This window comes from Cetorhinus maximus, chromosome 4, assembly GCF_964194155.1.
Source record: "Cetorhinus maximus chromosome 4, sCetMax3.hap1.1, whole genome shotgun sequence".
Lineage (NCBI taxonomy): Eukaryota > Metazoa > Chordata > Chondrichthyes > Lamniformes > Cetorhinidae > Cetorhinus > Cetorhinus maximus.
The window spans coordinates 40,085,138-40,112,690 of NC_135882.1; the positions used below are offsets into that span (position 1 = coordinate 40,085,138).

Below are 27,553 nucleotides of genomic sequence, written 5' to 3' on the forward strand. Positions count from 1 at the left end.
GGAATTTGCTTAAAAAGGGAGAAACATGCATAAAGGGGATGAGGCTATGGGGAGAATTTTCCCCCCATCAGGGGGGTTGTGCTGGGGCGGGTGCGGACCTAATCGGCGCCCCCGATCGGGTCTGCGCCGCCATTTTATATGGGCGGGCCAACTAAGGCCCGCCCAGCATGACTTGCTCCCAGAAAGGCTGAGCGCTCGCTGTGCGGGCCAGCGGGGGGGAGGGGGGGTTCCCTGAGTCGGGGCCTGCGCTCTTTCGCACATTCACGCTCAGGGAGTTTAGTTTAACTTTTAGAAATTTAAATAAAGAAAATAAAAGATTAGAAGACATATCCCCTCGTGTGACATGTCAATGAACATTAATGAAAAAACGTTAATTAATTAATAAACTTTTCATGAAACCTCATCCCGCCCGTGGGTGAGGTTCCATGAAAGATGCGAAGGTTGCCAGGGCTCTTCGCCTGCCCGCCAACCTTAAGGTTGGACAGGCAGCTCAGTTTATTAGTTTAATTGATATTTAAATGGCCTTAATAAGGCTTTGACAGTTGGGCGGGCGGACAGCCAACTCGACGTCACTGCGCATCATTTTACGCCTCAGCGAGTGGGCCCTGCCCCCGCTCGCCCAGCCAAAGGTTCAGGCCTATGTGTAAGAGGAGAAGGAATTCTAAGATCTAACACAAGTGTGAAAAGCCTCCAGCATCTGCGCATCAAGTTGCTGTCTGCAGGAACCAAAGCTGAGAAAACTCACTTTGAATATCACTGTCCAGGATATTGTGTTGCTTTGCCTGGATCTGTTTAAATCTATTTGTGTTTACTGTCGCCTTAACGGAGGTGTAGCTGGAGTCAGATTAGGAGTATTATAGTAGTAATTTGCAGACCTGTGTATGTGCTTGAAATCTTTTCTTTTGTTAATAAATGTTTCATTTCGTTTTCTAAAAACCCCTGAAGTTGTGGTAGTCTTATTACTTCTGATTTCAAGGCACACACCTCGAAATAAAATACAAATTGCAAAATAGTTGTGACCGCATGATCAGTTTCTCTCATGGATTTGATCCACCTGGCACACATCATCTGCCACGTCATAACTTTATCCACTTCACTCGGAAACCAGAATGGCAGAGTATTATATAAATGGTGATAGATTGGGAAATGTTGATGTACAAAGGCACCTGGGTGTCCTTGTACACCAATCACTGAAAGCAAGCATGCAGGTACAGCAAGCAGTTAAGAAGGCAAATGACATGTTGGCCTTCATTGCAAGAGGACTTGAGAACAGGAGCAAGGATGACTTACTACAGCTGTACAGGGCCTTGGTGAGGCCACACCTGGAATATTGTGAGCAGTTTTGGTCTCCTTACCTAAGAAAGGATATACTAGCCATAGGGAGAGTGCAGCGAAGTTTCACCAGACGGATTCCTGGGATGACACGATTGTTGTTTGAGGAGAAATTGGGTTTACTAGGTCTGTATTCACTAGAGTTTAGAAGAATGAGAGGGGATCTCATTGAAACGTATAAAAATCTAACAGGGCTGGACAGACTGGATGCAGGGATGATAGTTCCTCTGGCTGGGGGGGTCTAGAACAAGGGGTCACAGTCTCAGGATACTGGGTAAGCCAGGTAGACTGGTCAGGTGGGCAGAGCAGTGGCAAATGGAATACAACCCGGAAAAGTGTGAGGTAAAGCACTTGGGAAGGGCTAACAAGGCAAGGGAATGGTATTGGAATGGTATCACACTATGAATGGTAGGACCCTGGAAAGTACTGAAGATCAGAGGGATCTTGGTGTGCATATCCACAGATCCCTGAATGTTGCAGAGCAGGTAGATAAGGTGGTTAGGAAGGCATAGGGATACTTGCCTTTATTAGCCAAGGCATAGAATGCAAGAGCAGGGAGGTTATGCTGGAAATGTATAAAATGCTGGTTAGGCCACAACTGGAGTACTGTGCGCAGTTCTGGTCACCACATTATCAGAAGGATGTGATTGCACTGGACAAGGTGCAGAGGAGATTTACCAGGATGCTGCCAAGGCTGGAAGTTGTGGGCTATGCGTAAAGATTGGATAGGCTGGGGTTGTTTTCCTTGGAGCAGTGAAGGTTGAGAGGGGACCTGATAGAGGTGTATAATGAGGGGCATAGATACGGTGGATAGGAAGGCACTTTTTCCATCAGTAGAGAGGTCAATAATCAGGAGGGCATAGATTTAAGGTAAGAGATAAAAGGCTAAGAGGGGAGATGAGGAGAATTTTTTTCACCCAGAGGGTGGCGGGAGTCTGGAACTCACTGCCTGAAAGGATGGTTGAATCAGAAACTCTCATAACATTAGATATTCACTTGCATTGCTTCCAGGGCTATGGGCCAAGCGCTGGAAAATGGGATTAGTGTAGTCAGATCTTTGTTGACTGGCGTGGACACGATGGGCCAAATGGCCTCCTTCTGTGTTGTAAATGTCTGAGTCTAGGACTGAAATGAGGAGAAACTTCTTCACTCAGAGGAATGGGATGATACGGCGCCAAAAGCTGCCATTGTGACAAAGAACACAGAAAAGTACAGCACAGGAACAGGCCCTTCGGCTCTCCAAGCCTGCGCCGATCATATTGCCTGTCAAACTAAAACACTTTGCACATCCAGGGTCCGTATCCCTCTATTCCCATCCTATTCATGTATTTGTCAAGTTGCCTCTTAAACACCACTATCGTACCTGCTTCCACCATCTCCTCTGGCAGTGAATTCCAGACACTCACTACCCACTGTGTAAAAAACTTGCCCCGCACATCTCCTCTAAAGTTTTCTCCTCTCACCTTAAATCTATGTCCCCTAGTAATTGACTCTTCCACCCTGGGAAAAAGCTTCTGACTATCTACTTTGTCCATGCCACTCAGAATTTTGTAAACTAGCAGGTAAAACATCCTTTTTTCCGCCTGCTACTGCACTTTATTCAAATCTGGGACGACTGCACCCTGTGTCTTTCCTTTTCAGTATGGAAGCATTATTATTCTACCTACTGAAATACTGCTGGTATAACTTTCTAAATGATAAAATATGCATCCTATCAAATATATGATAAATATTTTACTGACATTTAAAGGTAAGTTTTAAAAATGGGGATTCCCAGCCACCAAGAGGACATATCAGAGGAAACATGTCATGAAACCCTGCTCCCAGCGTAACACTCACATATCAGGAGTACATTGTGAGGCAATTATTGCACCAATCACTGCTCCCAGCACAAAGCCTAGTGTGCAAGTGTCTAGACGAGGACATGCTTAATGAGACTCTGCAGTCAGGGAAAATCATTGCCCATTGGTGGAAGACAGTAAGTGATTTTTACACCAATCACTGCTCCGAGCACAAACCCTAACGTGCTGATGGTACATAGTGAGCAGATACTGTATGAATCACAGTTCCCAGCAATAACTAGAAGCTCAGGCACAAACTACCAGTTATGTTGAGACTATCATTTTGAAGCAAAACTTTCAAATAACATTGTCGAGGCTTATTGTCAACAGTGCAGGTTGTTAGAATCCCTCCCACTGGCTGCAATCCTCATCATTCTCTACTCCATAATGGACAGACAATTATAGGCCCTGTGCCCTGCAATTTCCCAATTCTTGCACAGCAGGTGAGTTTCCACATTTGTAAGTTAACCTAAGTAAATTAGATTTAAACATTTTACCATGATGAACAAGCAGCAGTTACTCATCCAGTCTACCTGAGGCAATCCCTTCTAACCTCAGTGACAATCCTTCACTAGTTAGTTTAGAGTTCAGATGATATTTCAAACTAATTCAGTCAGAATTTCTGTCCAGGCGGACTAGTGGTAAACTGAACTGAGTTTACAGCAACAAGATTATTCCTGAAGGAGTCATTTTGACGTAAATATTTGCTAAGATGGCAAGAGATTTCAATGTGAACTAAACATTTATTCCAGTACAAAAAAGTTGTTCTCATATACTGGAATGTGAAAGCCTTTTCATGTTAGTGTTGAATGGGTTGATGGCCTTGGTTGCATCAAATCCACCTCATTAGCCTGTGCATTTTTGCTGTTCGCTCAATTATGTTAAACAAAGCTCTGATTGAAGATTGGTGCACATTGCTTATCAGGGGAACAGGAAAATAAATCAGTGGTAAGCTGTTTTATTTTGTATATATAATGTATCTTCTACACCACTGAGTCATCAGGCATTGGACAAAGACTCTTTCTCGAGACTGGTTTTAATTTACCTTTGTTCAACAGCACAAATATTCCAGCTGCTTTCTTTGGAATTTTAACTGATAAGCAATTAGACGCATACTTTCCCATCAGCTGTTGGCCAGCAGTTTTGGCATTACTGAAAGTAAACTTCTGAATATTACTGAACTATTACAACAGAAAACTTCCCATTAATACATTCCTGGATCAATGCCACAGTTATCAGAACTAAAGAAACACAGCATTGGAAAACAGTTGAGATGTACATTGATACTAATCACCTGAGGGCATTGGTTTCAGTGTTGCATGGCATCCCTTATGCATGGGAACAGCAACACAAACCATTTTAGATCAAAGGTGTAATCAATAAATCAAAGGATGGAAAACTGAAGAATTTGCAAAAGTTGACTCCAGCTCCCCCGCCACCCACTCCCCCTCCCCCACCAAAGGGAAGGCAATTTCTGCACAAGAAAAAGGAAAACTCAAGCAAACACTTTGCGCTCATCTCCCTAGTGAGGAAAAGTAAATCACTGAAAAATAGGCAGCAGAGTGAGATCATCAAATCATTTTAGTTCATCAGCCCAATAAACGGATCATTGACACCATTCTCTGATTTTGAAGTTGATGGCTGATACTGAGCTGTTTAACCTTATATGGATATGTCCTAAAAGCTACCTAACAATAATTGCAACTATTTCACAGTGGGTAACATGTTGACCCCGAGTTTCTGCTAGGGCACAATTCAAATTGGCCAAAGCAGCACAAAAATTGAGGAATTCCACATAATGCCATTTTAGCCAGTTCAAATTATGTTCAGCACAAATAGAATTTTGATATTTTTTATGTTAGTTTATGAAAAGTTCATGCTGGCCCCACCTCCAGATTGAATTAATCACCATTCAGTTTCTGCTTATAGTCAGGAAGATATAATAATTTTCATAATGTTATTGTAATTTATTGTAAAGCAGAGTAATAGTGGTGTCTGTGTCTGTGTGTATGTGGGGGGTGAGACTTAACTGAATTAAAGGCAGCTGGTCTGAAGGTTTTGATGTACCAGAAGATAAGCTAGGTTTGAAATGTTAAATAGGTAAACATGGGAGAAGTTTTAGAATGTAAGGTGTAAAGGGGGCATTTGCATTTTTAAATATATCAGATTAGCTTGAATTCAAAAGAGGGGGTGAAATGTTTTGCCTAGCCAGGAGAAGTTAAGAAACAGTGTGGTTATTTTTCCAAAAGATTACTGGTAAAATTGGTACTTTGATGGATTTTTATTATTAGAGAGGTAAAGTCCAAAGACATAGTGAAACAATGGGAGTTTGCATTCAAAGGGGAAAATATGTATAAAGGAGGGAAGGCTGTGTGTAAGGGCAGGAATTCTAAGATCTAACAAGTGTGAAAAGCCTCCAGCATCTAAGCCTCAAACTGCTGTCTACCAGGAACTGAAGCTGAGAAAACCTTACTTTGAATTCGACTGTCCAGGGTATTGTGTGTTACTTTGCCTGGGTCTTTTAAATTCTATGGGCAGAATTTTCACCTCAGTGGACAGGCACACGCCCAACCTGCTCGAGCATCAAATGACGCGCATTGACGTCAGGCAAGCGTCCCGATGTCAACATGCAGTCGCATGATGGTTCGGTCAGCAGGAATCGGCAGCAGACCCGCTGACAATTAAAAGGCCTATTAAGACCATTAAATTATCATTTAAGTTAAATTTTTCGCTGCCCGTCCAATGTAAGGTTGGTAGGCAGGCAAAAAGGCCAAGCGACCTCTGCACTTTTAAGGAAACCTCATCCATGGGTAGGATGAGGTTTCCTAAAGCAAATAAAAAAATTTTTAAATTAAAAAATTCAATTAATACCACGTCCCTGCTCATGTGGCAGAGTTACATGAGGGGACATGTGTTGTAACATTTTAAATTTTTTTAGTATTTTTTTCTAAAACTCTTTGTCTCCCTGAGGCAGCTCTATGCCTCAGGGGGATTATGAAGTGCACATTCGCGTGCATGTGCAAAGGTCATGCTCGCCCCGCTCGCACTCCCCGCCCACCACACAGGCAGCACGGAGCACTGTCGCTCGTGTTTCACATTGGGCGGGCCTTAATTGGCCCACCAGCTTGAAATCACCTTCCTGCCTTGATCACGGGCGGCGGTCGGCTTCCTGACTACCCCTGGTGAGCCCGCCCGACAAGTGCAAAATTCTACCCTATATGTCTTACTGTTGCCCTAACAGGTGTAACTGGGGTTTAGATTAATTTGGGGATTTAGAAGTTATTATAGTAGTAATTTGTAGATCTATATATGTGCTTAAAATAATTTCTTCTATTAATAAAGGTTTAATTTAATTTTGTAAGAAACCTATAAAATTTGGTGACCTTTTTACTGAATTCAAAGCCCGCGTCTTGAAATATATACAAATTGCAAAACCCTGGCGGCAGTTGTTTCAAGTTTCTCTTTGGGATTTGAGCAGCTTGGCATTTATCATCCGCTTGCCATAACATTACTGTGCCATTTGCTAGCCTTCGAAGAGGATCTATATCAATGACTTGGATGAAGGTACCGAACGTATGGCTGTTAAATTTGTTGATGACACAAGGATATGTAGGAGAGTAAGTTGTGAAGAGGATATAAGATGTTTGCAAAGGGATACAGATAGGTATCTCAAAAATTTGAGCAACAGGCGAAGCTAGCTGTTTCATGCTGCTACTATGCAATGTTGATTCTGCAATTAGACATTTGCTAAATAATCCTCAGTATGCTAATAATTATGCTGACAACCAATTTAAGATCGTCAGTTGGGCGTGCAGTGTGGTGCATATGTGTGCAGTGGAAGCTACATATATTAATATGCATGGCCCTGTTCTTTGCAGACAGAAAGAACATGTACACACACTGTGACTGTTTCAGCTAAGAAAAATAAGTGATAGCCATTCGCTGACTCATTTCTCAGGGCAATGCCTTGACCAATCAGGGTCAAGCTGCCTGGTTTAAATTTCAAATGATGCTTGGCAGTTAACTGTCAATCACCATCAATTGCTGCATTCTCCTTGGCAACGCCTCTACCAATCAGAGTCCACTTGCCAACCAATCAGCACTCTCTTCTCATACTGGAAAATTGCTGTTTTCCCCTTGTGTTGGTATTCTTGCAAAGTGTCCTGATGAGTGCAAGATGAAAAGCCTCTTTTTTTGTCTCTTTTTCCAGCAATACTCTTCCTTTGCACTTGCAATAATACTGCACTTTGTCCCTGCATAGTTATTACCTACAGAATAATCAGTGGCTGGACTGGTCAAAGGTAGGAGTTTGGAAGACTTTTTTGTACAGCACTGATGCCCACCCATTGTATAATGCTGCACCGAGCATCCATTGCCATTTTCTTCCCACAAACCTAAGAAAAGCTGCCAAGCACCAGTGGTAAGTTCACCAGGAGCATTCCAGAAAAGTTACACTGACCCTGGCACACAAAGCCTCTCAAGATATGCCAGGGTAAATGCTCATAAATACGGGGGTGAAAGGGCAAAGCCCAGTCAGCTGTTGAATCAGAAATTTAGGCATTGCATTTTTCTTTATTTTTATTATGTATCTGTTAGAAAGACATGCTTTATATCAAAAATAACTTTATTTATTTATTGGGCTAAAACCACTGATTGAATTTTAAAAGACTGAAAACAGTACTTCAGTGACTTAAAACAGCAACTTCTAAGATGGCTGAACATTTGCATAACTGTGCCTTACAAATTCCAAAGCCATTAAAAAGAGTCAGGCTGCCTAGAAGAGCCTATTAAAGACAATCACCTTAGAGGAATGTGAATGCATCCATCTCCTGACCCACTCACAAAACACGCAGACAGCACCAGTATTCAACTGGGGGTTGGGGGGGGCATGCCATTAGACACAATCACTTTGGACAATGGAAACTGGCTGAGATAAGAACTCATCCAGCCATAATCTAATCACATCCAAACCATGGACCTGGAATGAACTTGCTATGACCATGTTTGGGGAACTGATCAGTTGATGAGAGGGGTCATGTGATGAGCCAGTTAAGGAACTGTTTAAGAAACTGTTTTTCTCCAAGTTAGAGAACAAAAGAAGAGAACAGAAGAAGCAGGATCCAGAGTGGGTACTATCTCTTTCTCTATCTCCAACCATCCTGCATTCATGCTCAAGCCCTGCCTGTTGTCTGACCATTCTCATGCCACAGGTGGTATTTTATGAATCAACACAGCGGCTGCTGGCTCCAAAAGAAAAGGTAAAAATTGTGCGTCAACGTCTTTAAATTGTTTCGATTCAGAATCCAGAAAGACCATTGAGCCCGGTCTGAAACCATCCAAGTTATCAATCCACTAGTTCCATGTACCACTGATTTTTATTGGACTTTTAAACTCCTCAACCTGTCCTCCCACTTTGTAACTTACTTGTGTGCGCGTATTTGAATCCTCGAATGCATGTGTGTAAGTCAGTCTTATTTTTATTTAGATCAGGTGTTAAATACAATAAATCCGATTATTTTCTTTAAAAGCTTACTAGAAAACGTGTCTGTCTTTTACAGTCACAGCATGTGAACAGTTAAACACTCACTGAATTGGCAAGCATATCCGTTCAAAAACCTGGAAAAAGAGGGCAGCCGGTCTATCTCTCCTCACCTGGCCTTAACAGTATCAGAAATGATGGTATGCCAGTCACAGCTAGACAGATAGTTTTAACTATACTGTTTTCAAAGAGGACAACTGAGAAATTGCAGTTAAAACACATTGTTAATCTTTTGTATATCTTCAGCACATTTAACTTATCTTTCGTTAGGTGCAATTTTACAGAAGATAATTACAGTGCTCACCTCCCTTGAATTAGCCTAGTTAACTCCATGCCTATTCCCAGAACCTCGGGATGTTTTTCTATGTTAAAGGTGCTATATAAATTTAAGTTGCTGCTATTGTTGACTGATGCAGTATTGGCTGGGGAAAGGGAAACAGAGACCCTCTAATGTGAATGCATGTGCGCCTGATGCTGAGATATTTGACAGCTCCAATTTGAAACAGTAAAGATATACATAATTTAGTATATGGATTCAGTGTGCACCCTCAGTGTTTTGATATTTACTACAGCCAACCTGAAGCTTATACAATCTTCAGCAGATAAAAATCAAAATGTGTACTCTCTAAATCAATCCCAAATCCTAAACATTTGCAGATGTATGAACACTGTATAAAGTACAATCAGTTAGTGGCAGAAACTAAGAAACAAAACCACAACAACTTCAAGAATGAATGGTGTCAGCTAAAAATGAATTATACTCTAGATTGCATAGTACTTTCAACTCACATGTTTCTGATATATTCTGCGATATGAAGATAGTGAGTGAACTGAATAAGCTGTGATGATTTACAAGAGCGATTCAAGGTCCCAAGATCTGACACGAAAGAAAGATGTGCCTTTATTGTGTATAGGTTGATGCTGTGTGATCTATACGACTTTCTTCTTATTGGACCTTTTATAGAGGATTGGTACATCTGAGCGGCTTACAAGGCCATTTCAGAGGGCAGTTAAGAGTCAATCACATTGCTGTGATTCTGGAGTCACGTGTAGACAAGGTAGGGTAAGGAAAGAAGACTTCCTTCCTGTGAAGGACATTAGTGAACAACAGCTCTGTGGGGAATGGCAGCAATAGTTTAGAAGCTAGTGGACTAGTAATCCAGAGGCCTGGACTAATGCTTTGGAGATGAATTCAAATTCCATTACAGCAGTTGGGTAGTGTAAATTCAGTTAATTAAATAAATATGGAATGAAAAGTTGGTACGAGTAATGGTGCCCATGAAACTAATAGATGTTCACTAATATAAAAGCAAAATAATGTGGATGCTGGAAATCTGAAATAAAAACAGATAATGCTGGAAAAACTCTGCAGGTCTGGCAGCATCTGTGGAGAGAGAAACGGGGTTAACATTTAGAGTCCGTATGACTCTTCTTCAGAGCTAATCTATACTTAAGTAGGAGTAAGGGAAAAATAAAAGCAAGGGTCCATATTCTATTTAGTTAAGATATGTCTGGGGAGCTCAGTCCCCTAATTTACACGTCCTGTGCTATGTGGGAAATCCTAGATGCTCCTGGCGGTCTGGGTGACCATGTGTGCAGCAGGTGCCTCCGACTGGAGCAACTCAAGCTCCGGGTTTTGGAGCTTGAGTGGCAGCTGGGGGCATATTGGTGCATTCACGATGCTGAGAGATTCGTGGATAGCACGTTTCAGGATGTGGTCACCCCGCAGCTTAAGGAAGTGCATGCGGAGAGGGAATGGGTGACCGCCAGACAGAAGGGGGCCAGATAGGTAGTGAGGGAATCCCCCAAGTGCATCTTGCTCGCAAACCGTTTTTCGCCCTTGGAAAATGGTGAGAGTGATGGTTCCTCTGTGGAGGCCAAACAGAGCCAAGGCCATAGCACTGTGGGTGGTCCAAGTGCTCAGGGCAGGAGAAGTGTGGAAGGGCAAAATGGTAGGGGATTCGTTAGTGAGGGGAGTACACAGGCGCTTCTGTGGCCATAGACGTGACTCCCTAACCCTAACCCTAACCCTAATGCGGTATGTTGCCTCCCGGGTGCAAAGGTCAAGGATGTTACGGAACGGCTGCAGGACATTCTGAAGGGGGAGGGTGAACAGCCAAAGGTCGTGGTCCATGTTGGGACCAATGACATAAGAAGAAAGAGGAATGAGGTCCTACAAGCGGACTTTAGGGAGTTAGGTAGGAAATTGAAAAGTAGGACTTCAAAAGTAGTAATCTCCGGATTACTCCTGGTGCCACGCAGTAGTGAGTAAAGGAACAGAAGGATAGAGCAGATTAATGCGTAGCTGGACAGATGGTGCAGGAGGGAGGGCTTTAGATTCCTGGGGAATTGGGACCATTTCTGGTGGAGGTGGGACCTGTACAAGTTGGGCGGGTTACATCTGAACAGGAACGGGACCAACATCCTTGCAGGGAGATTTGCAAATGCTGATGGGGTGGATTTAAACTAAATTGGCAGGGGGATGGGATCCTGAAAAGTAGTTCAGAGGGGAGAGAAGCTGAGATGGAATTAGAAGTTAAAACGCTAGTGAGACTGGATGGCAGAGGAAACATAGGCTAGATCAGAAATAATTGAGTTTAGCAAGGCTAAATGGAATATATTTTAATGCAAGGAGCCTGAGGAATAAGAACAGACGAGCTGAGGGCGCAGATAGGTACGTGGGAGTATGTTATCATAGCTATGACTGAGACTTGGCTAAAAGAAGGGCAGGATTGGCAGCTCAACATTCTTGGTTATAGGGTACTCAGGCAAGATAGAGAGGGGAATAGCAGAGGAGGAGAGTTGCAATATTGATCAAGAAATCAATTATAGCAGTGAGGATGGATGATATTTTGGAAGGATCATCAAATGAAGCCATATGGGTAGAAATGAAAAACGCAAAAGGGGCAAACACGCTGTTGGGTGTGTACTATACGCCCTCAAACAGTCAGGGAGAGATAATTCTGGAATCCGCATTATAGGAAGGATGTGACTGCACTAGAGAGAGTGCAGAGGGGATTTACCAGGATGTTGCCTGGGCTGGAGAGTTTTAGTTATGAGGAGAGATTGGATAGACTGGGGTTATTTTCCTTGGAGCAGAGGAGATTGAGGGGGGACATGATTGAGGTGTTTAAAATTATGAGGAGCATAGATAGGGTAGACAGGAAGGAACTTTTCCCCTTGGTGGAGGGATCAATAACCAGGGGGCATAGATTTAAGGTAAGGGGCAGGAGGTTTAGAGGGGATGTGAGGAAGAATTTTTTCACCCAGAGGGTGGTGGGAATCTGAAACTCACTGCCTGAAAGGCTGGTAGAGGCAGAAACCCTCATAACATTTGGATGTGCACTTGCGATGCCATGGCATAAAACGCTATGGGCCTAGTGCTAGAAAATGGGATTATAATAGTTAGGTACTTGTTTGACCGGTGCAGACTCAATGGGCCGAAGGGCCTTTTTCTGTGCTGTAGACCTTTATGACTCTATAGCTGTATAAAATGCTGGTTAGGCCACAACTGGAGTACTGCATGCAGTTCTGGTCACCACATTATAGGAAGGATGTCATTGCACTGGAGGGGGTGCAGAAAAGATTTACCAGGGATGCTGGGCTGGAGGGTCTGAGCTATGAGAAAAGATTGGATAGGCTGGGGCTGTTTTCCTTGGAGCAACGAAGGTTGAGAGGGGACCTGATAGAGGAATATAAGATTATGAGGGGCATAGATAGGGTGGAAAGGAAGGCACTTTTTCCATTAGTAGAGGGGTCAATAACCAGGGGTCATAGATTTAAGCTAAGAGGTGGAAGGCTAAGAGGGGAGTTGAGAAACTTTTTCACCCAGAAGGTGGTGGGAGTATGGAACTCACTGCTTGAAACGATGGTAGAGTCAGAAACTCTCATAACATTTAAGAAGTATTTAGATATTCACTTGCGTTGCCATAGCCGCCAGGGCTATGGGCCAAGCGCTGGAAAATGGGATTAGTGTAGTCAGATCTTTGATGACCAGCGTGGACATGATGGGCCGAATGGCCTCCTTCTGTGCTGTAGACGTCTATGAGTCCATAACTCTGGTTCAACGAAGAGTGCAGAGAGTACGGCAGGTGCAGCTGTAAACTGCAGGAGGATATCAATGGATTGGTCAGGTGCGCCTCTAGTGGCAAATGACATTCAACTCAGAAAAGTGTGAGGTAATGCACTTGCCCTCGGGCCAACAATCTTCAGCTGCCTCATCAATGACCTTCCTTCCATCATAAGGTCAGAAGTGGGGATGTTCACACAATGTTCAGCACCATTCGCGACTCCTCAGATACTGAAGCAGTCCATGTCCAAATGCAGCAGGACCTGGTAAATATCCAGGCTTGGGCTGACAAGTGGAATGCAATATTCGCACCACACTAGTGCCAGGCAATGACCATCTGCAACAAGGGAGAATCTAACTGTCGTTCCTTAACATTCAATGGAATTACCATCACTGAATCTCCCACTATCAACATCCTAAGGGTTACCATTGACCAGAAACTGAACTGGACTAGCCATATAAACACTGTGGCTACAAGAGCAGGTCAGAGACTAGGAATCCTGCGACGAGTAACTCACCTCCTGACTCCCCAAAGCCTGTCCACCATCCACAAGGCACGGGTCAGGAGTGTGATGGAATACTCCCCACTAGCCTGGATGAGTGCAGCTCCCATAACACTCAAGAAGCTTGGCACCATCCAGGACAAAGCAGCCCACTTGATTGGCACCACATCCACAAGCACAGTGGCAGCAGTTTGTACCACCTACAAGATGCACTGCAGGAATTCACCAAGGCTCCTTGGACAGCACCTTCAAAATCCATGACCACTATTGTCTAGAAGAACAAGGGCAGCAGATAGGTGGGAACACCACTGCCTGGAAGTTGCCCTCCAATTCACTCACCATCCTGACTTGGAGATATATCGCTGCTCCTTTACTGTTGCTGGGTCAAAATCCTGGAACTCCCTTCCTAACAGCACTGTGGGAGTACCTATGCCACATGGACTATAGCGCTTCAAGAAGGCAACTCACCACCACCTTCTCAAGGACACCTAGGGATAGGCAATAAATGCTGGCCCAGCCAGCGAAGCCTACATCCCACGAATGAAGAAAAAAACATTGAAGGTGCAAGATGCCATAAGATGCACGGTGGTTTAGATTCTATGTACATGGTACTTTCAACGTTATTGTCCCTCTCAAGCTCCAATTCTGATGTGAAATCCTTTTCACATGTGGCTTGTGAAGTTCTGTAATATGCATGATAGACTTATCCTCATGAGTGTACTTCTTTAGCTTTCAAAATTATTACACCAGCGACATTAAGCAGAAGTTAAACTGGATAAGGCCATATCACAACAACAGTCAAGAAGCTTCACACTATCCAGGTTACAGTAGACTGCTTCGTTGGTGCCCCTACTAGTGAAATCAACGTCCATCTCTTCCGCTTCCAGCAAACTGTGACTGCAGTATGCACATGGGTTGCACAGTAACAACTCACCAAGGTTACTTTAACAACAACTCCCAGCTCTGTGATGTCAACCATTGAGAAGAGCAAGAGCAACCATGTCATGGATCTACTGTCACCTTTAAGCTCTTCTCCAAGTCACTCACTAAGACATTTTTTTGTTGTTCTTTCATTGGCACTGGGTCAAAATATGGTAATTCCCTTATAGTACCACAAGGCCTGTAGAAGATCGAGGAGAAATCCCACCACCACCTCAGGCTAACTAGGGATGGATATTAAATAGGGCATTGGTAGTATCGTCCAAATCCCAAAAATCAAAACAATTTACAAGTTCATTCACTTTTCACACAACTTTTCAGATGTTGAAGTGGGGCAACACCTGCCTATTTGGAAAATATTTGTAAAAAATCCCTTGGGATTATTAGAAGAGTAGAAATTTCACCCAGTTTCCGGGCCAACATTAATCCATCAGCCAATACCACCAAATACAGATTACCTGGTCACTTACTTGCTGACTGTGGGACCTTGCTGTGTACAAATTGGCTGCTGCTTTTACCAATAAAACAGTGACTACAAAGCAAAATGCATTTCATTGGTTGTGGAGTACTTTGGGATGATCTGAGGATGTGAAAGGCACTGTATGGCGAGTTTATTTGTTTCTTTTGCTTTCAGCACAGATTAATAATTCAGATGCATCCATTTACAGTAAATGAATGGATAGAAAATCAGGCTGCAGCAAGGTAGTTCTGAGAATGCCTGATTCAAAAAACAACCCCATAATTTAAATATCTGTGCAAGAGTAATTATGTGATTTAGCGCTAATAGGATGGAGCAACACTTGCATGCAGTACATCCCTAGAAATCACAGCCCTCACTACCCACATAGGCCATTCCCAGGTTGTGGAACCAACCTGTGTGTTAATATTGTAGGAAGCATTTAAACGATTAAATGGATAATGGACAATCCATCAGATATAGTTTATTCACACTAGAAGAAAAAACAAAGGCAAATTTCTGCTTCCATGGAAAAATATAAGACTGCTCTGAGAGATCACATGCCAGTTTACCTTCCAAAGCAAAACAGCAAGTAATAGGAAAATGAGGATTCCCACAAAAAGGCTGATGGCGATGATCCATCCCACAACGTAACCACGAGGCTCCATATTGTGCAAGGCTTCAAACACCATCTAGATGAAAGGGAAAGCTGTGTTAATGGGACTCAGAGACACCAACTGGCAAAACATTAAGATGGCATCACACGTGGTGCCAATAAATTCTCAAGACACTTCAATTTGACAGTGCTGCTATGAGAGAAGCATGTTTTATGTAACATCCATATGCCATCTTTCAAAACTGTCAGTCATGTAACCAACTTGCGACTTCTTCAGATTTTGTCAGCAGCTCAAATCATTCCTCCTGTGTGTGTCAACCATGGCACATGATGGAAACTTGTTGCTGAATCAAAAGGTTGCATCTGCAAGTCCCACTTGAGCACACAAATCAAGCCACGAGTGAGTGCTGCACTGTTAGAGGTGCTGTCTTTTGCACAAGATCTGAAACCAAGGGTGGATGTAAAAGATCGCATGGTATTATTTGGAAGAACAATGGAGTTATCCGCTGTGTGCAGGCCAATGTTTATTCCTCAGCCAACATCACAAAAAATAGATTATTTGGTCATCATCAAATTAGTTACCATGTTTCTTACATTACAACAGTGACTAGTTTCAAAAGCACATCATTGGCTGCAAATCCAGTGGTCATGAAAGGCACTATATAAATACAAGTCATTCTGTCCTTTAATTTTTTCCATTTGAATAGTAAAAATGATAAATTCTCTTGTAGAACAATTGATGGGTTAATAAAAGGTTCAGTTACATTACTGGTGTAGACAATCATACTTGCAACCGAATACTCATTGTCTCCAACATTCTGAGACTGGACAGGCACAAAGCCTGATTTTTCCTCAGGGGCAGAATTTAAAATGGGCCCTGATTACAGTGGATTCTGCCCATTTGTACTGCCGTTTAACTTTCAGTATGGGGGAACATGGAACAATCTACCGCCTGGTTCCTCCGGCAAGGTTAAGGGGCCATTTTGGGTTGAGTTATTGGGCTTCCCCAAAAATTCTGCTTTTCATATAAATGAACCACCTAAGTGGTTCACCGGCCCATTGAGAGCTAGTTTGAGTCCCATTGAGGCCTTCTTAAAGGCACCAAGCCTTAGGTAATCAATCCCGGGGAGGGGATTGATTAACCAGTCTTGAAGACAACATAGCTCCTTTGGAGACAAAGGTTTGAAAAAGCTCATTTTTCTTAGAAAGGGAAGGGGATGTTATTTATTCTTTCATGGGAAGCAGGTGTTGCTGGCAAGGGCAGCATTTGTTGTCCATCCGTAATTGCTCTTGAGAGGATGGTGGTGAGCTGCCTTCGTGAACCGTCCAACTATTGCAGGTACATCCATAGTGCTGCTGGGAACGATACACAGGCAGAGAAATTGTGGGTTGCTTCACCTTACATCCCTTAAATACAGTGACAGCCACAAGGCTGGAAGAAAATGTCCATGTTGGCACAAGTTATAGAACAGAATAACGAAAGCACAGAGGACCAGCCCTGAAAATAATCGCCATCTTGTCCAATTTCCCAGCCCTCTTTAAAACCTTATTTTTCTTCTATATCAACTTTATACCTCAAAGACTCAAAGGGTACAATTTTACAGGCCCACACCACCAGCCCGCCCCACCCCATCCCTCAGAGCAGGCTGGCAGGCAGGAGGGCTGTATAATTGAGTGCAATGCCAGTGTGCCATGCCAGCATCTACCTGCCTCCACTGGTATTTTACCAGCGGCCAGGATGCCCGTCCACCCTTGGGGCAATTGAACCCCTTAAATTGCCAATCAATGTCCACATTGCCAATTAATGCCACATAAGGGCCTCCTCCTGCCACCACCAGTATTTTACCAGTGGTGGGAGGTGTGAAACTTGGTGGCTTTTTTGTGGGTTGTGGGGGAAGGTCCCACCTGTTTGGGAACCCTGTGCCAAATAAACACCACCTTCCCCCACCCCCACATTACTCCCCCCGTTGGTGTGCTCTCTCCCCTCACAGCCGTCCTGAACCCGGAGCCCCCAACCCCTCACTGGGGCCTGCCAGCCTGTCCCCAGCAAAACCCCGGTTTGAATGAAAGGTCACGACCTTAAATGTTAACTCTGTTTCTCTCCCCATAGATGCTGCCAGACCCCCTGAGTATTTCCAGCATTTTCCACTTTTATTTAACCCTAGACTTGCCAGGGTCTCTAGATCCTAGCTTTTTGCGGTTGAGGATGTCTGGAGTCCCAGCAGCGGCCATCAGTCCCGGTGGCGGTGTTGGCACTAAAGAGCCATTTGATTGGCCGGCAGCTCTCAGAAGCAGGACTGACTCACTCCCAGATGGGGCAGAAGTCTCACTCTGAGCCAATTAACAGCCCAACAGCTATAAGCTCGCTGTGGGGCAACCCTGCCAAGCAGAAGGAGAATTGCCCCCGACTTCTCAGTAACAGGTGTGAGGCCACCACCTTAACATAAACCTCTAGCCATAGAGTCATAACAGCACAGGAGGCCATTCAGCCTATCAAGCCCATGTCAGTTCTCTATAGAGCAGTCCAGTCAGTCCCATTCCTCCCCCACTCTATCCCAGTAGCTCTGCAAGTTTATTTCCCTCAAATGTCCATCCAATTTCCTTTTGAAATCATTCAGCATTTCCACTTCCACCACCCTCATAGGCAGCGAGTTCCAGGTCATGACCAGTTGCTGGGTAAAGAAGCTCTTCCTCACATTCCCCCTGCATCTATTGCCCAAAACCTTAAATCTGTGTCCTCTAGTCCTTGTGCCATCAGCGAATGGGAACAGCTTTTCTTTATCTACCTTATCTAAACCTGTCATAATCGTGTACACTTCTATCTAATCTCCCCTCAATCTCCTTTGCTCCAAGGAGAACAGCCCCAACTTCTCCAACCTAACCTTGTAGCTAAAATCCCCATCCCTGGAACCATTATGGTGAATTTCCTCTGCACCTTCTCAAGGAATCTCACATCCTTAGTGAAATATGGTGACTAAAACAGGATGCAACACTCTCGTTGTGGCCCAATCAGCATAACTTCCCTGCTTTTGTACCCAATATTACTTATGAAGTAAAAGATTCAACATGCTTTGCTAACTGCGCTTTCAATATGTCCTGCCACCTTAAAAGGTCGATGCACATGAGCCCTCAGGCCCCTCTCTCCCTGTATGCTCTTTAGGATTGTGCCATTAGGTCTATATTGCCTTTCCTCATCTCCTTTGCCAGAATGCATTACCTCACACATCTCCACTTGGGCTCCCTTTTATGTTAATTGCCATTCTAATATCATAGTCTCTCTTGCCAGTGAAATTTTACACTTTCCTTCCCCTGTCAACTTATTGTATTCTCACTTAAAGAACTCACCTGACATGCATCATACACCCTCTTTTTTGTTTCATCATATTCTCTATCTACCTTGTCATCTATGGAGCCCTGGTATTGGTTCCTCAACCTTTCCTCATTGTCGAAACATATCTCGCCTGCACCCAAAACATTTCTTCCTTAATGATCAACCATTATTTCATTACAGATTTTCCTGTTGAACTTTGGTTCCATTCTACCCTGGCTAGGTCTCCTCTCATCCCATTGAAGTTGGCCCTCTTCCAATTTAGAAGTTCTACTTTAGATTGTTCCTTGCTCTTCTCCATTACTCATCTAAACCTTATGATATGATGATCACTCTTACCCAAATGCTTCCCCTCAGATACTTGTCCACGTGGACTACCTCATTCCTTAGCACCAGATCTTCATCCTAGTTGTTCTGAGGAAATACTGATCAGGAAGTTTTCCTGTACACACTATTCACCCTTTATTCTAACATTAGTTATCCAAATATCAATGGGGATAAAGTCCCCCAATATCACCTCTCGATAATTCTTGCATATCTCTATGCTTTTCCTGCATATCTGCTCCTCTATCTTTCTCACTAGTTGGAGGCCTATAGAATATCCCTAGTAGTGTGATCACACCTTTCTTGCCTCTCAACTCTCACCAAATGGATCCTGTCCTTGTTCCCACAAGGCCATCCTCTTTTTCCAACTCTACAAGGTCTTCCCTTCTTTCCTTCCCTATCATTTTGAAGACTTTGGGCTGGATTTTCATCCTTGAGATGGGTAGCGGGAGTCGGGAAAATCCCTGGCTGGGCCCACCCACCTCGGGAGAAAGTTTCAGCAAGGATGGGATTTTCACTGTGGGAAGATAGGTGTGGGCTGCAGTTGGTCCAGCCAACCTGGGAAAATGTTCAGTTGCAGCCACAGGGATTGCCGGGTGCCAAGGTGGGCTATTTAAAAGGCTTGCCTCAGTGCAGGGTTACAGGGAAAAGGCTGGAAATTGGCACTAAGTTAAAATGCTCAGTGAGCCGGTGCAGACACGATGGGCTGAATGGCCTCCTTCTACACCGTAACAATTCTGTGCTGTGGGAATTTGCTCCAGCTATAATAAAAACACACGAAACACACAGGCCCTCCAGCCCTCACTCCTCATATCCCCTCACTCCCAACACACTCTCCATGCCCCCTCCATGACACCTCATACCCCCACCACACCCTATTGTCCCTCTTGCCCCCTGTGCCAAGACATGACCCCAAACAACCCCTATGGCCCCTCATGCCAAAATGTGGTCCCAAACATCCCCTCATACCCTCCATGCCAAGGTATGCCCCGCTTAACAACCCCCATTTATCATGTTCCCATGCCAAGCTATTGCACTTCCATCCACTATACATTGTATCAAACCAATGAACCCTATAGTGACAGCAGGATATGTAAAAAATTATTTTTTAAAAAGTCATTCATTGATAACTTTTCACTTAAAAAAAACTTTTATTGACCAATAAAAGTGTCAATTATCCAAAGCCTTTAAAGTATCCATAGCAGAAACTGAAAGCACTTGAAATCTCTCTATTTTTTTGGAAATAAGCATTGTTTTTTCCCTGGGCTCAGGTTTTTCAACAGGCTAATGAATTTCTGGGCTCTCAGCCATGCCTCATTATGTGTCCTTGGCTAAGAGACCAGAAATCTATTAGCCTGCTGAAAGACCTGAGCCCCAGGGGAAACATTGCTTGATTGACAGCTCTGGCTCTCTGATCTATGCTGCCAATTTCACAATGTTTATTTTCATAGGATAAAAAGGTTTCAACTGTTTTCAGTTCCTACTATTGATATTTTAAAGGGTCTGGACGATTGACACTTTTATTGGGCTGTAGTAAAAAGGAATTTTTATTAGGAAAGTGAAAAGTTATCAATAACTGTTTTCTAAAAGCTTTTTTTTAAACCCATCCTACTGACATTATCAGGTTCATTGGTTCTATACAGAGCCTAGTAGGTGGATGGGCATGAAAGTGCCCTAATGGGGCATAGGGGCATGAAGGACCATAGGGGTTACTTGAGGGCAGAGTATGCCTGGGCATGAGGGGCCATAAGGGGTGGTGAGGGCATAACTTGGCATGGGGGCATAAAGAGGACCTTTTGAACTTACATTTCAAAAGATTCCCTCATGAAAACTGTAGTTCATGACACCTCTGAGGTGCCGTGAAGCACAACTCTTTGAAAAGCTAGTCTGACCCCCTGAAAATTGCGGGCGACTAAGAGATGCCTATTTCTGCAATAGAGCCAACTAGGTCGGGGGCATAGCATGTGGGCTTGCGACCCAAACCAGCCTGCACCCTTAAAAGACACTCCTGAAAATCAGAAATCCCAGGAATGGGTTTGGGAATGCTGAAATAGGGACCCACCTGCCATTTTTAAAGGGCTTCTGAGTCACCCTGACTCAGCAAAGATCCAGCCCTTTGAATCCTGTGAATATTAAGTGCCCAATCCTCACCGTTTTGCAGCCATGTTGCCGTTATTGCCCCTACACTGTATTTCCACGTTTTTTGTGTTTATCGCTCACCAACCACACTATGAGTGTTTATATACATGCATCCTAAATCTGTGTTTGTATTCCTCACTGTTCTTCTTAATCTGCTCAACTCTAATATACTACTTTCTTGTCTAGTGCTATTCAACACTTTCAATCCTTTATGCACCTTATTCCTATTTTCTACTTCTATATGCTGATATTATAGACTCTGCTTCTCCTTCTGATTCTAGTTGCACAATCAGTAAGAAAAATCATTCTAGGGATGTGGGTGTTACTGACAAGTCTGGCATTTATTACTTGATTGTTCTAATTGCTCTGATTGAATAGCTTGTTTGGCCACTTTACAGGGCCTTAAGAGTCAACCATTCGTGAAGGATGAGTTACAAAAAGGATGGGAAGTGTTATTCCCTTAAGGAATTTCATGAACCAATTGGGTTCCTACAAGAATGCTCTGCATAAATTAATTTCTCCGAGCAACTCCCTTTTTTATTTGGTGATTATCTCAAATGTATGATCTCTAGTTACCTTTCATAATTTCAAACTCTGAACATCTCTATTTCATCTCCACTCACACTTTGCTCTAATAAAGGAGCCCCAATTTGTACACTCTCCTCATAACCAAATGCTCTCATCTCTGGTATCACCTTAGTCACTTAAATCCTTAGATTTAACTTTCTAAGTAGAGATGAAAATAGCCAGAGGGACATAAAAATAGCCACTACTATCTCAGAAAAAAAATCTATATCATTACTTTTATTTATTTAATGCTGTTTAACAACGTTCTTCAACATGCCATTCTGAGTGCTCATGTTCCAGTGAGCAGTTATGTGCTGGTAACAGTTAACCTCTGACTTCTAATTTCTACACAAGATTTAGGCAGCTTCTTGCGCATGCAAAGGTCACTTTTTACTTATTCCAGACACTGGGGATCTGTTAAGAGCCAACAGTTATGACCAGCAAGCGTGACACAGATTGTAATCTCATTTGAACATAAATATTTAAACTCACATGACTCAACACACTTGCATTTGTGAACAGAGTTGGCAGTCCAGGTTCACTCTCACTTTCCCATTCCCACCCCCACCCTGAGTATATTGAACTTAATAATAACAACTTATATTTATATAGCGCCTTGAATGTAGTAAAAACATCCCAAGGCATTTCACAGGAGCATTATCATACAAACATTGACACCGAGCCATAGAGAGATATAAGGACAGGTGACTAAAAACCTGATCAAAGAGGTAGATTATAAGCAGCAATTTAAAGGAAGAAATTGAGGTAGAGAGTTGGAAAGGTTTAGGGAGGGAATTCTAGAGCTTATGGCCTAAGCAGCTGAAAGTACAACTGTGAATGGTGGAACGATAAATATCAGGGACGTGGCAAGAGGTCAGAATTGCAGGAGCGCAGAGATCTTAGATGGTTGTAGGGCTGGAGGGGGCAACAAAAAAAAAACGGTGGGAGAGGTGACAGAGGGAATTAAGCACAAGGGTGAGAATTTTAAAATGAGGTGTTGCCATAAGAAGCATAGCTTAAGTCCCTCAGATATATTATTATTTGTCGACAATTTGTGCACATAAAGAGACACATGGGTCTTCTGGTCTGTACCTGATTGTCAATCATTTAAATTAAGTTTCACCTTTGCTCAAATACAGTATTCATGCCTCTGAGTCAGAGGTTGTGGGTTTATGCTCCACTTCAATGATATGAGCAAATAATCTAGGTTGACAGAGATTTGTTGGCTTTTATACAAGAGATTGAACTGAGGTCTTGTATTGTCTCTCAGATAAATATAAAAAAACCTCATGGCACTATTCAAAGAAGAGTGGTGCCCTGGGCAACAATTAACCCTCAACCAATATAACTAAAATGGGTTATTGAGGCAATCATCTCATGGCATTATTGTGGGATATTCTTATGTCCATTGCCTGCTATTTTTTTCTACATGGCAACAGTGACTAAATTTCAAAAAAATACTTTTTCAAATTTGTTCTCAGGATGCGGGTGGCATTGGCAAGGCTGCATTTATTGTCCATTGCTAGTTGCCTTGAAAGGTTGGTGGTGGGCCACCACCTTGACAGTGATTGCTTTCATTGTGAGTGGCTTGCTAGGCACTTCAAAGGTTATTAAGAATCAGACACAGTGTGGGAATAAGCGATGTGTAGGTCAGACCTGAATGACATTGGTTAACCAGTGGGTTTTTACAATGATTTGGTAATTGGTGTTAGCCTAAAAGTTACAATATTTATTGAACTCAATTTCACAACTTTCCCGAGTGATTTCATACTTGGAGCCTCTGGGTTGTTAATACAGTACCATAACTACTCAGTTGCTCTAACCCTATTTCATACTTCTACAACACATTTCAAAATTTACAGCATGGCACAAACAAAGGGCAATATTTTATGGTGCTCCTATGGGAAATACTGGAATTCCCAACTAACACTTTGTGGTTGCACCATCACCATAAGGTCTGTAGTGGCTCAAATAGAAAGAACACCCACCAACACCATTACAGGGCAACAAGGGATGGGTAACAAATAACAGCTTTGCCAATGCCACTCACGTTCCATGAAAAGAATACAATAAGCTCCTCAAAGGGATGCACAGCACGGAACACCAACCAAGAAATCAGAACCACTTGGCCATAATTTTCCAAGATGTACTCCCTGGAAATGCGGCTCCCTACTGGAAGTATCAGATTGTGTCACTGCCCCATCTCTCACAAGTGACGTATACACAGTTGAAAGACCCAGACTTGATTCCTAGTCTGTGGTGTACTAGGCAATGTCTTTAAGACTAATGTTGTGGGGGGGGAGGAGCTGGGACGGGTAGCTACAATTAGCCACAGCAGACTACGCGAGGGAGCGGGAGAGAATCTACTATGGTATCAAGCAACCTGTGCGCGACAGAATGTGTGCGGAGGACAGCATTGGAAGTGGCTGTGCTGTCCCTAGTGTGACACTGACTATCCAGACTCACACATGAAAAATGGCATCTTGGACAAGGGACGACAAGGGTGATTGTGCCTATGGAATCTTGGGCCGGTAAGAGTCAATGACAAGGAAGCAGAGATGAGAAAATGGGCGAAAGGGGAATAAAAGCTTCTGCCTTTAGTGTTGTTATTTTGCATTTGTCTAAAATAGGCATCAGCATTGCATGGACTATACCATGGGTCAGAATTCATCCGAGATGGCTGAAGTTCCTCCGCCAGTCTCGAAAGTGGAAGGTGACCACACTTCAGCTAGTAGCAGAATAGAGGCAGAACAGCTGCCAGCTCTGTCACCAGACTCAACAGTGCAATGGGGAGCTGTGGCCATTGCTGAGGCTACAGATACAAGTAAGGGTAACTGATGAAATAGCTGTGGTGCCCTCAAAGAGGGGTAAGTGGGTTTGGGGGCATTGGGGATAGGGTAGGCAAGCCCTAGTGTAGGTTGCCATGAGACACAGCCGATGCCGTTGCTGTGGGGGCATCCATTGCCGCCAGGGGGGGATTCTTCCATGGGCCATGCAGTGCTCAAAAAGTAGGGCCACCCCCTGGAGATTTCACCCAGCGGTCCCCCATATGGTGACAGGATCCCCAGATGCAGCCAAAATGCCTGAGGAGGCAGAAAATGGCACTTAATTGGCTACTTAAGTGGCTCAACTGGGCTCCAGGTGGGCTGCTAATCTGCCAAACTTCATACCATTGGCACTGTTCCATTTTGCCATCCTTCCACCTCCTAGCCCATCTCCAACTTCTTGATAAAATTCCAGTCATCGAGTGTGATAGATGTGCCTTCACATCAATTATTCCAAACACAGCAGAATCCGCTTCAATAATCAGACTTCCTAACTGAGATAGAGGGAAAATGGGGTGATGGATTAGCTTGGCCAACTGCAATATTAAGATTGGAAAAGAAAGACTATCATTTATATAATGCTTTTCATGAACACCAACACCTCAAAGCATTTTAAAGTCAATGAGGTACATTTGAAGTGTAGTCACCTTTGTAATATAGGAAATGTGGCAGCCAATTTGCACACAGCAAGCTCCCACAAACAGCACATGATAATGACCGGATTTTTTTTTTAATTGAGGGATAGATGTCGATCAGAGATAAACCAACCGCTGCTCTTCTCCAAAATAGCGCCATGATATACTTTATGTGGAGCTAAGCCAGACAGGACTTCAGATTAACGTCTCATCTGAAAAACAGCACCTTCAACAGTGCAGCATGCCCTGAGTGCTGCACTGAAGTGTCAGCTTTGATTTTTGCTCAAGTCCTGGAGTGGGACTTGAACCCACAAGCTTCTGCCTCACAGGCAAATGTGTTATGAGCTGAGCCACAGCTGACACTGATGAAGAGTACAGACATTTCTGAGGAAGCAAAAATGTGATTTAGCCCCCAAAAAATGAATGCTGGCCATAATTACAACACCAGATCTTAAAGGAAATTATACTTAACAGAATTAAAGCAAACCAGATGGATGGAGCAAAAATAGAGGAGGGTAGATAGTGCATGGCTTCCTTATCAGAGATATGCCACAACATCATAGCTCCAATTCTTTACCCTGGTTCTGCATCTAACTGGGGTCTGAACAGGTGTCCCTGCCTTGCAGCTCTGCAGTTTGGAAAGATATTCATGTGAGATTTGTACACAGGCATTAGTTTGTGTGTTTAGTCTGTCTGATGACCATGTACGGCTTCAAGTTATTCAGATGTTGAATATTTTGAATGTGTGAAAAAGAACCAGGTAGCTGATAGCCGGAGATGAAGAGGGAAGTGCCCAGGAACTTGCTAGGATCCCTTCCTGGGCCTGCTGCCCAGACTAACAGGGAGAACAATGTGAACACACGGGGCTAGGGCAGAGGTTGCAGTCAGTATAACAAGAGCAACTGTGCTCAAACTCAACCTGCACAAAAGTTTCAAGGAGGGAGGATGCAGCCTCCTGTGATCACAACACATGTACTGTGTTTTACAAGTGTGTTAATAGCTGGAACAACAGCAGCTGAGCCCTTTAGCCGGGGACGCTGATCCAGCACATGTGCTGATTCGGATACATATAAAATATCAAAGGTATTGATGCTCGCCAGCTTTGCTGCTGACAAACTTTGTTAGCTCAGCAAAAATTACTAGAAAGGGATTATATAACCAACAGCTCTGAAACAAACTGAATTATTTACATCAAATCCACCTCAACTAAATTAGCGTAGAAGACGGGTCGAGAGAATAAAACTGCCAAAGCAAGGAAAGCGTATGCACCATCTCGGCAGTCCTCACTAAAATATAATTTAACATAACACCAAACAGACTGAGTTTGTAGGAAATAGCGATTAGTAGACTGCTGGGGGTCATTCCAAACCAGTAATCAAATGAGGTCAAACGACTGGAGTGAAAATAAGTTGTTTATAACCCTTAACTAAATCACTCCTTATATATGTCAGCTAATCTGGAGATATCGGCAGGGGAAAGAGATGAGTTTTAAGAAAGGTCTTAAAAATAGGAGAGGCAGGTTGAGAAAAGAAGATTAGAAATTGTTAAAGACACAGCTATCAAAAATGGAGCAAATTGATTTGGAGTTGCACAAGAATCCAGAGTTGGAGGAACACAGTTTTCAGAGGGCTGCCAGGGCAGGAGATGTTAAGAGATAAGGAGTGGCAAGGCCAAAATGTGATTTGAACAAAATGATGGGAATTTTAAATTTGAGCCATGGGAGGATTCGGAGCCAACATGGGTCAAACAGCAGCACTGGTTAAATGGGACTTGGTGCAGAATAGGTAATGGGCAACAATGTTTTGGATGAGCTAAAGTCTATTGAGGGTGAAGAATGTGAGGCAGACCATGAGAGACTTAAAAGTCGAGTCTGGAGATGACAAAGGCTTGGGTGAAGGTTTCAGCAAAAGATGGACTAAGGCAGGGAAGGAGTGAAGTTATGGAGATGGAAATAGACAGTCATTTTGATGGAAAGATATAGGGTCAGAAGCTCAGTTCAAGATCAAATAGACTGCCAAGGCTAGTTCAACAAGATACAGAGGCCTGAATTTTCTCTCATGGGTCAGGAGCACAGAGTTGGGATAATTCCCAACTCCGCAAACCTAACCTGAGAGAAAGAGCCTCAGAGCTTTGAATTTTTGCTAGGAGGAGGGGGTGGTAAAAATGGGAGGCATGATCACCTCCTCTGGAAAGAATTCGGAAGCTGCCAGGTGGGCTGGGGAAAGGCCAGTCTCTGTGCTCCAGCACTTTGTCGAATCTATGAGAAAAATAAATGAAGCAAAAAACAATCCTCCAGCCCTCAGCCCCTTCCCCCCACCACACACATGCCCCATCCATACCAACCCATGCCAACCTATGTCCTTCTACCCCAACCCCATTGCCCCTCATACCCTTCATGCCAATCTATGCTCCTCTAACTAACCTAATGGTCCCTCATAC

General features: G+C 43.4%; 1 protein-coding gene across 1 annotated transcript in view; it reads right to left on the bottom strand.

Moving 5' to 3' along the window:
- The window catches only part of itga9 (integrin, alpha 9), a 574,702-nt gene that overhangs the window by 15,144 nt on the left and 532,005 nt on the right, over positions 1 to 27,553 (bottom strand). Inside the window, exon 27 of the mRNA XM_078540091.1 lies at positions 15,253 to 15,372. Coding sequence (XP_078396217.1) covers positions 15,253 to 15,372 — 120 coding nt within the window. The remainder of the gene's footprint in view (positions 1 to 15,252; positions 15,373 to 27,553) is intronic.